The sequence below is a fragment of the Vanellus vanellus genome, assembly GCF_965231255.1.
Source record: "Vanellus vanellus genome assembly, chromosome: 1".
NCBI classification, from domain to species: domain Eukaryota; kingdom Metazoa; phylum Chordata; class Aves; order Charadriiformes; family Charadriidae; genus Vanellus; species Vanellus vanellus.
The window spans coordinates 153804552-153817861 of NC_138905.1; the positions used below are offsets into that span (position 1 = coordinate 153804552).

Sequence of the window (13310 nt, forward strand, 5' to 3'; positions counted from 1 at the left end):
GGCATATATAGGCAACAGAAAACCATGTCATTTTTATAAATACATCTCTGAAAAAAAGACTCTTATGAAAGGCTGACTTTACAGCACCCCGTTAACATCCCCTGTGGTACGTGCTGCTACATATTTGCACTGAGGCTTGCAAGCTGACTTTTAGCTCAAGCTAAATAAAATTTGAAAAAGCAGAGGATAATCCAGCGAAGCCCCTTTTCTCCCTCTGTATGGGTTAAAGAGCTATTGTAGGACCAAAGCGGCAGGCGACGGTGTCCAACACAGTCACCCCCTGCTCTGTGGGATTCAGCAAGAAGGGGAGCAAGTATCCAGGGAGGGGGAGCAAGTATCCAGAGTAAACTGGTACCTCCACCAAAAGATTGTCCGCACGATCGCAGCCTGGGTGAGATGATCTGGCACCGGGCCAAAGTGAACTCTGGGAAGAATTCTTCACAATCAAGTAGTTTCCATCAAATAGTTTTCTCTTTTCTATCCCACCAAACTATTAACTTTTTAGGCCTTTTTGCTCTTGTGCTGTGAATTTTTTTTAAAGTTTGTTTCTTTCTTTTAATGAGAGTGAAAGCCTCAGAGCTCTTTTTAGTTCTAAAAGAAAGATTTGAGGCATTCTGCCTATTCTGCTTTTCCACAGGGACACTAATTCATAAGCAACAAAGAATATTATAACTGTTTACAGTAGCCCTCAGTGAGCAGCATGAGACTTGGGGATTTTAAAAGAAGTAAGAGTATTTGGTTACAGAATCAAAAGCTAAACTAAAAGCTTCAAACCCAAAAATGTTTGGAGTTGCTCAAACAAACGCAATGAAAAATGTTCAACTTGCCAACTTTTAGAACCATGTGAATCTTTAAGCTTGTTTTATTTTGTTTATCTTCTGAGCCTCAGAAACCAAAGCAACTCAGAAGGTCAAAATGGCTAATATTTTACCTTTACACATGTCAAGTTTTACTTGTTTAAGCACGCAGTATGCTTACATAGGATATTTTGCAAATTAACAGATGCTGCTTGATAGTGTAAGAAGTACCTCGGGTTTCAGCTGAGCTTCAAGAGAACTGCAGCGCCTCCTCTGACATAACACGCTTACCTTCTCGGTCTCATCATCACGCACATCCTAGTTTTCCTGTAAGATCCAGGTTATAGCGTTATATAGCAGTCAGCTGCAGTCACTGGGGTAATCTGGTCACGGATGATCAGTTTGCTTCTGGCTGAAAGTGACTTTAAGAAGGAAATTGGTGCTGGCTCGAGTTTGCTTAAAGCTGTTGCATCTTTTGTTTCCTCAGAATGTTTCTCAGCTTCCCTATGGCAAAGCCCTCTACACCTATGAGGGCAAAGAGCCCGGTGACCTCAAGTTTAACAAGGGGGACATCATCATACTGCGGCGGAAGGTGGACGAGAACTGGTACCACGGGGAGCTCAATGGGAACCACGGCTTCTTCCCCGCCAGCTACATCCAGTGTATCAAGCCCCTCCCGCAAGCTCCACCTCAGGGCAAAGCACTTTATGACTTTGAAATAAAGGATAAAGATCAAGACAAAGATTGCCTGACCTTCACCAAGGTAGGGGAATAGGGTGGGTTTTTAAAAAAAAATAAAATTTAGAAAGCTGCTTCTGTAGGGACTGATGGGGCGTGTGGGGTGCTGACAGCTGAGCTGGAGCACAATGGTGCTGGGGCCAGTGGGACATGCTGACAGCTGAGCTGGAGCACAGTGGTGCTGGGACCAGTGGGACATCTGCCTGGCCTGCCCGGTCAGCTCTGCCCAGGGACACCTTACACTCCATTTGTTTCTTTCAGCTGGTTTCTTGTATGAGAAATTAAAGCCCTTGAGCTCGGGCATCCTAGTGGGGACAGCCTGACGGGGCTGAATTTGCTTTCTTAAGTGGTGTATCCCCTCATGTAACGTGCTGAAGGACATTGACTTCTCCCAACTTGTAAGTCCTCCTCCCTGCGGAAGCAGAGCCTGTTCGGTGGCTCTGCAATGTCCCGCGGACCAGCTGTGCTGCAGGACTGGGTGGGCGTAAAACCTCCCCCCGGGGCAAGCCCCGTGCTAGCGTCCTTGGGAAATTGCTCCCGTTTTGTCTAAAGGAGACACCAGTGAGATAGGTCGTGCCATGGGCAGCAAGGCTGGTGTAAAGCCAGTGAAACTCAACAAGTAGAACTGGCTGCACACTTTCTGTGAACATTTTTCTGTCTAAAAAGCATACATTTCATCTGCACTGAAATGTTCTGCAAGAACGACTCAATTCCAGAAAAAAATCTGATGGAAATGTCTTTTAATGTTCCTATTTGAATCAGATGTTCCGATGTTTTAAAATGCCATTCAGCTTCATATTGCATCATAGCAAACAGCGGTTGAAATACACTATCATCATATATCACAGTATTCCTATTTTAAGAACATAAAGACATTCAAAAGCAGACATTTTAAAAAAGGTCTTTGTTTTCATAAAACCAAAATGTTTAATAAATTCCATTTGGAATGAGAGAAAACTGAGATATTGTAATTTCCTTTGGATTTAAAATGTCACATTTTCCCTTTCTCCCCACCTCCCCACCTGCTTTCCGTCTCCCCTTCCCCTCCCTAGCAATTTGTGTTGACCTTCGATGGGTTTCATGGATATCAAGAAACCCAGAGTAAAATAAAGCCTACCCCCTAATGTGAATTTATGGCACTGAATGCCACGGAGAACCTGTTCAATGTCATTTTCTGTTTTATTTCAGCTGTCTGTGGTTGTTATAGTATCACATAAAATAATAACAGTTATGCTGGAAATGAATATGAAATAGATGATAAAAATATCCTTCGCTAGGATTTTACTGACCTCCTCTTTTGAGGCTACTTATTATAGCTGAATGAATTATTTGCAGCATATAATTTTTCTCACCGAATGTAACATCTTTTTTGCTCATGCAACTTTTCGTGGCAGAACGCAATTTCCTAGAATGTATACCTTCTCATATTTATTTAACAAAAGATTTGCAAGCACTTTTGCTCCATAGCAAGTGAAGTGTTTGATTGCAAACAGTGCAAACCCTGCAACTACCCGGCTTCCCCGGAGCTGTGAATCTCTGCGAGAAAGTGGGCTGCTTGGTGAGAAGCAGCAGCCGTGCACTAACAGAAAGCTAGCCAGAAGTTACCTTTGAGATCCTATCAGCAAATATATGTTTGCTGGCATGTTGTTTTCCTCGCTGCTTGCCCAGAGGTACAATGGTGACTTCTCTGAGAAGCAATCTTCCTTGTCCGCTTGAGGTATTCGTTGCTTGCTTGATCTAAGAAACTTAATAGGTATGGTGGGCAGTTGTAGCCTTCTTTGTTAGAGCAGATCCTTGCCTAGTCACCTTTGTATTTGTTATATTTGGTGCCATATATTAGTATACCTCCCTTACAGTAACTGTCTTTGTATACCGATAGTTCTCATTTTCTCGGCTGTCCAATGTCATTCTTACGCAGAGCATTTCTTTCTGCTGTATATTGCTACTCTCAATCCCTCAATTTTCCTTTTTTTCACCCCTTGTGTTACTGTCTGCATCCTTTTATCCTTGATGACTGTGTTTTCCCCAAGGGGATTTGGTTTCTCTTCTACTGCTGTTTTCTTCTTTAGCTCCTTCGACTACGCGCACTCTCACACTGTAACTGGTTTTATGTCTTGCCCATTGTTCTCCCTGACAGTGAATAATCTATTTTTCATCTCAGGACTTTACCGTCATGTTTTCATCAGTTTTCTCAATGCTAATTTTAGCTGTCACCTGCGCTGATGAAGGTTCCTGTTTAGCCCAGATTTTAGATCATCTGCTGATGCAGTCAGTTCCTCTGCACAGATTCACGAGCGCTGCATTGCTGTAGATGTGATTTGTCACTCAGAGCAATATTCATCATTTGAATGTCTCAGTTTGCATCTGAAGATGCTGGACCTGATCTCAGTTTCATTTATGCTATCTGTTCTTTCCTTGGGTAGAAGGATTGCATCGGCGTACCGTTTATACAAACTAGTATAACCTATTTGTGTCCTGCAATGCATTTAATACTACCAGACACTTCTAATCGGATTTTCCTGATAAACATGTAATTAAGAAGAGTTTTCCTCTGAAGAGAAACTACAAGAAGAGAAATCAAACATAGGGATCTTCTGTATCGCTATGTTTCGTTGCTCTTTTGCTGGACTTTGCTTTTTCCCATCCCCTTTGCTATGATGCATTCAGAATATCTGTTGGTGCAGTAAAAGGAAACAAAGGAAGGATATTTGGGTTTTCCTCTTACTAGCTTGGGTTGTTTTTTTTCCAAGTTAAAATGTCCTGTTGTTCCAGAGGTGGATTGCAAGGAAATGAAGTCTGCTTTACCCTGATGCTCATGAGCAGTGCTGCAGAGGGCTTCTGCCATTTAACCGTTTTCATCTCCTGATGAAACACTTTCCAGATAAAAGGCCAAAGATAAATCAACTACAATGATTTTGTATCTGTAGTTATAAAACTGAGGGACAGAGAAACCTCGTTCTTGAGTATCCAGTGCAACCAATAAAGCTCCAACCTGTCATCCTGTTACACCAAGAGGACTGCTTCCCCTAACTCCTCCCACAGTAGTCGTATGTAGAGGTATAGGGGCCAACCACTGTTCCCTCCTCTGCAGTGGCTACAAGAAGACAAAGCATCCCAGATCTGCGAGTTAACATATTTTTCCTCAGTGTTCAGCAGCGATCAGCCAAATCAGTCAGTTAGCAGTTGGTTTGCTCTCTGTAAGGACGGGTTCCAGCCTTGTCTCAGCTTTGCACCAATTTAACCCCAGAAACTTCAGAAGTGTTAACTCCTGATGTTCACCAGCATGGCTGAAATCTGCATGTGGCCTACAGAGTCTCACTGCGTGCCCTTGGGGTATACTCATTTAACTCGGCTTTCTAATGTCCCCTCATGTGGTACCCCAGTTGAGCCTGGGCTCTTGCTGTCTCTGTTTTAAAAAATAACCCATCCTCCCTTGGGCTACGCGGTCTCTGGTACAAGCTTTGCGCAAGAGGGCTCTGCTCTCAGCTACAGCGGTGTAAATCTGGAGTAATTGCATTGATGTCTATTTGTGTAGCTACTCCAGCCTTAGACTAAGACCAAATTCAGCCCACACTTTTGTTTTGGTGTTTGACCATCCTTTGCGTGCATGACTTCACACGGCCCTTTGAAGGCTGAGTCCCAGTGGTAGGCGAGTCTCAAACCTGTCAAGGTAGCGCCAACAGTTTCCCGTGCTTTATTGCTCATCACGTTTTTAATCTCTTCAACTATCTCCTTCATTTTCCAACATTTTCGTTCCCAGCCCACAGCAAATGTTGTGCCAATCTTGAAACCATCACATCCAATACTGGTTCCTGGCTGGGGAGCAGTATCCCAGCCCCTTCGCGCTCAATTCCAGCAACATTTGCTGTTCACAGAGGGACTGTCCTAGCGGTAGCCAGGAATTGGGATTCTCGCGCCAGCTGGCAAGCAGTGGCGGCGGGTGCACCAAGCACTGCGCGATGATGCCATCCTGCCATCGCTGAGATCTCCCCAGTGCTCTAGATGGAGTTGTTATCTCTGCAGAATAGCAGGCACATCTGCTTTGTATTGTTTTGTTAATGGCCGTTAATGACTAGAGTAAAAATCAGGCTGTGAATCATGACTGTTATTGGACACAATTTTGTGCTGTTTTCTCGGCAAAAGGGTTCATTTCTCCGTCAATCAGATTGCTTTTTCTGTGATTTATCTTGGACTTCCTTTCTGATAATGGTTATAAACTGGAACTGCAGGTCCCACGTGCCTGCCGCAAGGCTAGCCGGTCCTGAAGAACAGAGAGACTTGAGCAAGTAGGAGAGAGCAAATAATTAGAGACTTTAGCAACAGGCATAAAAAGAGCACAAGGTATCTTTGTCAAACTACAGTGGATACCATTGGCTTTTGAAATGAGATTTGAGGCTTGGATTCCTTTATGCTGCCTGGAAATCAATTTAGTACATGTGAAACAGTGAAGTTCAGAAAGTTGAAGTGGTATGCCAAGAGATCTGTGGCTCTTTACTATTCATGATCCTTTTGGGAACCTTTCTAGGGATTTATAAGTAGCACGGCTATCCAACTAATTTAAGGTACTAAAATAGTTCGTGTTGAAAGTGATCGCGTATAAAATAATGTCGCGGGCTGCGAAATGAAAGAAACTTTCTATTAATAAAGAATTTTGGGATTTGCTGTAATTCCTGGAGATTTTCAACACCCTTCTGAAAACGAATTCTGTAATGGAAAGCATTCTCAAGGATTTGCACATTGCTCTCCCACAAAGACACACTTTTTGAATGTCAGCGTATCTTGGGATGCGCAGCTATCTGATTTTCTCTTATATGCGACCACATTCGGCAGACCTAACAAAGCCAAACTAAGATCAGTGTGTGGAAAGGCTTCCAGATTTCACAGGTCTGTAGAAAGTAAAGTTAGAAGGGATCTTCAAAAGTCACTTGTCCCCTGCCCCATCCTCGAGCAGGATCAACGCAGGATAAACCTTTCCTGCCGGGTGTCTGTCCAGCCTGTTCCAGGGATGGGATTGCACGGTACCTCTGACAAAATCCAGTCTAGGGCTCCTGGGGTTTTACAGTTGCAAACTTTTTTCCTAATTTTTGATCTTATATGGTTATACATATGCAAATACATATATACACACGTACATTTATACATGCATATGCATATGTAGGCACATACACACATAAGATTATGTATGTATACATAAACATACAGTGAAAGGGTAGACCGATCGCATTCTGAGTTTTTAAAAAGTCTGTTAAGAAAACAGCTGAACAAATATAGAAAGTAGTAACACTCACAACCGGTTCTTAAAGCGATGCAGTCTTTTATTTTCCTCATTTACCCCTTTACCTAGATTCAAAATTTATGATGATCGGTCTTTTGTAAGAGCATGTGGAAACTTTGCAGAGATGTATTACTGTCAGCTCTTTACACAGATCAAAAAAGTTCCGTGCAGACAGGGCTTTGGAAGGGAACGCTATCTGTTTCTTCAGGAAATTAAATGCACAAATTCTTTTTGCATCCTTCCAGCTGTAATAAATAGCTGAAGGACTCAGTCTGTGGCTGTTTCTCTGAGCTTTACCCTAATGGATCGTTCAGATGAATAATTCAGAAGAAACATTTAAACTATTTCAAAGTGCACGTGTTCAAAACGCACATGTTCAAAAACTGCAAAGTACATCACATCACATCCCTGTTCTGGTCATTTTCTATCAACGTAAATCCACAGTCTGAACATCCTGGACCAGGAATTTGAGGGTTTTTTTCTGTGTTAGAAGGATCTGCAAAAAACCAGCTCCCTTTGCCTGACCAGTTAGCGTAGATAACTTGTTACATGAGGGTGATAGACCACGTGTAGCTCTTATTTGTCTAGAGTGAGGGGTGGAAATGAAGTGAGAATGGCAGGGAACTCTGTCTCAGCTTTCTGGAGGAAGAGATTTTCTTCTTTTTTATAAATTTCTGCACATGAACGGAGGAAGATCGGATGCTGTGAGAGAATGAATGGCATCTCAGCAAATTTCACTTCACGGTTTCTCTCAGCCCACTCCTTTCCTCTGGCTGTAGGAGATCTGAGCATCCAGGAGGTGCCCTGCAGAGAGGGCTGCCTTCTGCACCCCTTGTAGCAAGCGGAGCTGGCTCAGGGCTGGGTTTGGTATGACAACCCCAGCAGACAGATGGGGTAGCAGAAGTCCAAGTTGAGCTGTTCAAACTGGGAAAACTCAGGGTTTAGTTCTAGTCACCGGAGCTTTTGTAATGACTGGTATGTTCTAGGTTTTAACTCTGTCAAGAGAAACTTTGAGCGATATGAATTTTATTTGCACTTTGCTTAATCTCCTGTTTTATAATCAGAAAGAAGTTCACCTTCAGTTGAGATTTTTGAAAGATTCCTTAGATTAACTATAATATTAAATTGCCATAAGTTTTAGAAAACAAACTTGTATCTAAACAGAAGCTGATCCAACAGTTGAATGCAACTTCATTATGTTATCCTTGGCTTTTTACCTGCTTTGCACTTTCACCTCCTAATATTTTTTTTTACAAGGAAAACTGACATTCCGTGCATCAGCAGCGCAGGCTAGTTGCTGACCACCTCATTCTATATCTCGTGCTTCTTACTGGAAGTGCTTCCGGGACTGCCTGTGCTCTACTGGTGCTTCCCTTCGAATTATCTTCTGGAGGAGCCAAGTGCCACAGTGGACTCTCGGATGCACTGAGGCAGCTTTATGTTAGAGAGTTTTCTCCTTTGGGTTAGAGGCAACCTCCTGGGTCAAACGTTCTCCCTGTCCCTGCAATGAAGCCAGGAGTTACCTATTCCCAACCCGTGTGCACAGGTCCTTGGAGCTGATGGCAGCCGGCATGAGCTGCACCCATCTGCAAGATGCTTCAGTGTACTTTGGATGGGATGCCTGGGGTGGGACGCTGGGCCAAGGATGCTGCTGGGCCAAGGATGCTGCTGGGCCAGGGATGCTGCTGGGCCAGTATGCAGGGAACATTTTTATGTGACTTATGGCCTCCTCTGTGTACTCTCTCCCTAAGCTGTCAAGTGGGTAACTAAAAACTGGCACCTTTCTCCTGAAAAAAACTGATTATGTATTTTGTGTATCTCTGATTTTAGGATGAAATTTTGACGGTCATCAGGAGGGTAGATGACAACTGGGCAGAAGGAATGCTGGGTGACAAGATTGGCATTTTCCCTATCCTCTATGTTGAGGTAAGTTTATAACAGGTGGTGATGGGTGCTTCTCCTGACGTCTCATAGGTTTTTTTGTGCCCACAAGGGCAGGATATCCTCGACAATGAGAAGGACAAATTATACCAGCCTAACTGAAAAGGGAATTTTTGGTTGCTGTCCCCTAAGGCACTGTGAGGATACACTCAATTCAAAGTGGCCAGCAAAACCTATGACCCGAACTAATTTTGAAGGCTTCCCGTGTAACGTTTCTGGTGTAATCTCCACAATACGTAGGGAAAATTGGGGAGGATGACTGCAGTTGGAGTATCTTGCACACACCTGAGGAGAGGTGGGTGCTGCTGTCAAGTGGGGAGCAGTGGTGCATGCTCAGCCATGCCCTGAAAGCACAGACCTTCAGAGGGGTGCTGTGGGTGTCCCCTGCCCCAGCAGGAGCTCAGGCAGCTCCACCTGCGTGCCCAAGGTCTCTCATTCCCTGTGCGCCAGACCCGTCCTTGTTCTGAGCGCTTTCCTGCGGTCATTTCCACGGGAGGCTTATTTCAGAGTAAATGCTGAGACCTCTACATCCTCCAAGCAGACTTGTTGTGCCACGTCTTCCCATTGCTGTGCCCTCCTGCTGGTGCCTGTCCAGATGGATGCTGCTCGGGAGAAGAGCTGCAGTGAGCAGTGGTGGCCCGTGGTGGCCCTGCTGGAGATGCTCTGTTGTCCAGGTGCCAGGTGATGCCTTTGGGGAGCTTTCCTCCTTCATGGGTGAACCAGGGGTGCAAAGAATGGATGGGCACCACACGCCTATGTATTTGTTTGAGGTGCTGCCACTGTGCACCTGGTACGTGGAGCAGTATTGCCCTGACTCTGCTCCCAGGCGTAGGCTGGTGCCGCTCTCTGGAGTGAAGCGTCTCTTGTGCCCACAGCGGAGCCCGCCCCGCTGTATGCGGTTCTGATGCCTGCCTCCAAAATTACTTCTCCAGATTTCCTAGTTAATGATTTGAGACAAAATAGAGATAATTAGTGCCTGACTACCTAATTATTAACTCCGACAATGACCAATTTGGAATAAACCATCATTAATATACATTGCGTTCCCACAGTTGACAAGAACAATAATATTAAAACCAGAATGTGTAGGAGCCGTTATTGGGAAACCAGCTGCCTCGCATAAGTTAATGACTAGTTTTCTTCTATTCTGAACGCGTAAGACATTTTCTGTTTGTTGTGATTAAATGAGAAAGCTGCGTTTCTCCCACATTTTATCCCTTTTCCCTTCTCTTTCTTGTCCCCGGGGAATGCCATGTTGCCCTCCTGAACTTTGCTGCAGAAAGAGTGAATTGGGGACCTCTGTACAGCCAGCCACCGTTTCACCCCACCACCTTTCCCCAGCTCTAATTTCACCCACAGGCTGTAAGTGCTCGCACTGCCTACGCACCGAACAGCATCCTGATCCCTCTCCCACCCCGAGGTATCTGTCTTCCTTAATTATCACTCTCATAGGGTGAAGGGCTCGAAGCCTCAGAGGAGCAGCCTGTTGGGAACACATGCAATGTTGTCTCAATGAAGTTCTCCAAGCACTAGCACATCCCGGGTGGCCACAGAAGAGCAAGAGGTAGTGCTGTGTAGAGTCAAAACAGCAATGCTGGAAGTTTCTAAAGGGATGCAAACAACCAGGCAGCTGGCACCAAGGGAGAAGGAACCTAGGAATGCGTGTGTGCATATACATTCATAAACAGATACACATCTATATAAAATAAATACAGCTATATACACTTATATTTGTATATATATGCACACACCTATATTTTATCTGTATAAGCTTGACATCTGGAGGCTTGAAGGGCCTTTCAACTGAGGTAGTTGGGAGGCGTGGGCATAATACTCGCGCCATGGTTTGTAAAGCCAAAGGGAAGGGATCCTCCAGGCAGAAATATCAGCCACCTATTTTATCCACGTCCTAGTAGATGGAGGTCTTGTTCTGAATAGGAGATGAGCTTATGCAACTATTGAAGTTATACAATTGTGTCACTGTTTCCAGCTTCAGATGTTACTTGTTCTGGTTTCTCTTCTAATACTTGGGAAGACTGCACTTTTAGAAGACTCTAGTGTCTGAATCGGTGAAAATATTTACTTTGTAAGCCAGCTATGGTGTGTGGGTTTCAAGGTCTCAGTGTTTTTGAGGTCGCCAGGTGCAGGGATAAGGAGGAGCGAGACCTGAGCACTTGACCCAAAGTGGCCAACAGGATTATTTCATACCGTGAACACCACATTCTATATAAATTAGGAAGTTTGCTGCAAAGTTCTCTCTCTCCCTTGATGGCTGCCATCCTGAGAACTTCTTGCCCTGATGCCAGTCCCCTAAGGCCTTCCCTTCCTCACAAAGCCGTAGAGCTCACAGTGTCCAACATTTGCTGTCAGCTGCTGGGAGGGTACAGCTTCCTACTGATAGAATTGGCTGAGTATAATCCTTGTATATTCTGTATTGGTATCAGGATCAATATTGGTTCTTTAGTGCTATTAATGTTAATTATCTAATCTTACTCTATTAAATCTGTTTATACTTCAACTCCCAGGTTTCCTTGTTTTTTCCCGATTCCCTTTCCTGGGTGTGGAGGGGTCATCAGGTGATAGAATGATTGTCTAAATGACAATAAATTGTTATGGGTTTCTCAACCCATAACATTACATTAAAATTGAAAGGAATCAGCAGGCCAAATCCCAAAGAAGTTTTGAAAATCTCAGTGCCAATGTTTATAAAATAAATCCATTAAACAAGTAGTACTTGAATCTAAAAACACTCCTTGAGTCTGTCCAAGTCCATTAAGTGGTTTTCAAAATCTTGGCAAAACGTGCAGAATAAGCAAAGTTTAACTCTCACGGTAGCCGTCCACTTGTGTGAGCAGATGGTTGAAGTGCGTGGGATTTCTCATGGCATCCAAAGCCCTGCACTCTGGATGGAGCAAATTCCAGCCTGGAGTCCATCTCTATGGGCAGGGACTAATGTCCTCAGATGTTCCCATAGCCCACGCGAGAGCTCTTACCCTTGCTATGGCAGCCAGAGGGTTGGAAAACAAACTGGTCACTTCAAGGATCTCAGAGCTGAGCGTTCCAGAGCTAAAAACAGGGAATATAATCCTTGTTGTGGCTCTCCTTCGGTGAGACTTGGTCCTGGCAATGTGCCGCTATGCCCCTTACACGGATGCTCCCAAGAAAGGTTTTTGCAAGTGCTTGCACATGAAAGCCGCGGTGGGGTGGGAAGGAAGGGTGTGCCACAGCATCCCTGGGTGACCAGCAAATTCCTCATCAGGACCTCACTGGCCTCCCAGCACTTGGGCTTGTCAGCTGGCCCACGTAAAAGCCTTCAGTGTCTCCCTAGGCTCCTTCATCTTCTTTCTACCCTGTGCTTACTTGAATGCGAGAGCGGTCCACTTCTCTAAGGGAAGCCTGGGAAGGCAACCTGGAGAGCCAGAGTGTGGTGTCACAAAGCAGTGGCACAAAAAACTAGCCAAAGACATCAAACTATATCTGCTCCCTGCAGTGTTTTCGAAAGTCTGTATCTCAGCATTATGTGTGGTTGTCCGTATAGTCATATAAGTGTAATGTGACATGGATTTTACGCTTTATTCCCTACCAGTGTCCAGCAAGGGTGCTCGCACGCCTGCTGTGTCTGACAGCTCTCTGCAGAGAGGCTTTTTCCTGCCTCTGTAGTGTCATCTCTGTCCCAACTTCAGAGAAGCTACAATCACAGAAGGAATAAATATTTGCAGCTCACAATGGTGACTTTTACAGAATGAGTCACACACAGTATGTTTTGTCAGGGAGAGTTTGCACTATTTTTTTTTCTTATTTAGTTGCTGTCCTTCATCTCCGGTAGAAGTCATCTGGGCTGATAATTTACGTTTTAATTTGTCTACAGAAAAACACAATATAATCAAATAGATTCTCAAGGTGCCTTCTGTCCTGAAATAAACATCTTATTAATAATCCGTATAGTTTGAAGTCATATTCTTGCTGGGAGGGGTTTTGGACCTGCAAGGAATTCAAAGTCCTAACTAAATTTATTTTACTGTCTTCAAGCTAGCTCCTTCATTCTTAATAACCGCTGCTATTATCTCTGTTTGGAAGTTGTAAGTGTTGTGCTACTATGTGTAAAATTGAGAATAATGAAGAATAAAGTGTGTCCTAATAGATTTAAGTGTCTGGGAATGAAATTTGAGGGCAATGGTGTGCCGAGTATTTGGAGGGATGCATCGTGCTTAGATAGGCAGGAACTGGAAATTCAAAAAGCTGAACTATTAGACCAAAATTTCTAGTAGCAGCCCCCAATGCAAAGAAGTATTGACCGAGATCAAGGAGCCTTACGAGTGAGTGGTAGAGCAAGGCAATTATGTCGAGCGCTACTGTGACTGTAATATCAGCAAATTACAATTGATGAAGTGCCAGCCCATTGTTATAATGTTTTATGGCAGCAGGGGTACTGAAAGCTGTGATTAAGTAATATTAGGGGGTTTAAAATTCTTTTTACAGAGCAGTGAAGCAGGGTAATGGGCATCTTCTCCTGTTCTTCACAGTCAAAAAGAGAAAAAGGTGGAAAGGAGGTCTAGGAG

The 13310-nt window shown here is 44.1% G+C and overlaps 1 protein-coding gene across 2 annotated transcripts in view; it reads left to right on the forward strand.

The window, feature by feature from the left end:
* Window positions 1–13310, forward strand: part of SH3RF3 (SH3 domain containing ring finger 3) — a gene marked incomplete at its 3' end in the record, with an annotated part of 251528 nt that overhangs the window by 159041 nt on the left and 79177 nt on the right. For both annotated transcript variants that reach the window (XM_082488628.1, XM_082488627.1), the window contains exons 2-3: window positions 1285–1560; window positions 8641–8736. In XM_082488628.1, the coding sequence (XP_082344754.1) occupies window positions 1285–1560; window positions 8641–8736 (372 nt within the window). The remainder of the gene's footprint in view (window positions 1–1284; window positions 1561–8640; window positions 8737–13310) is intronic.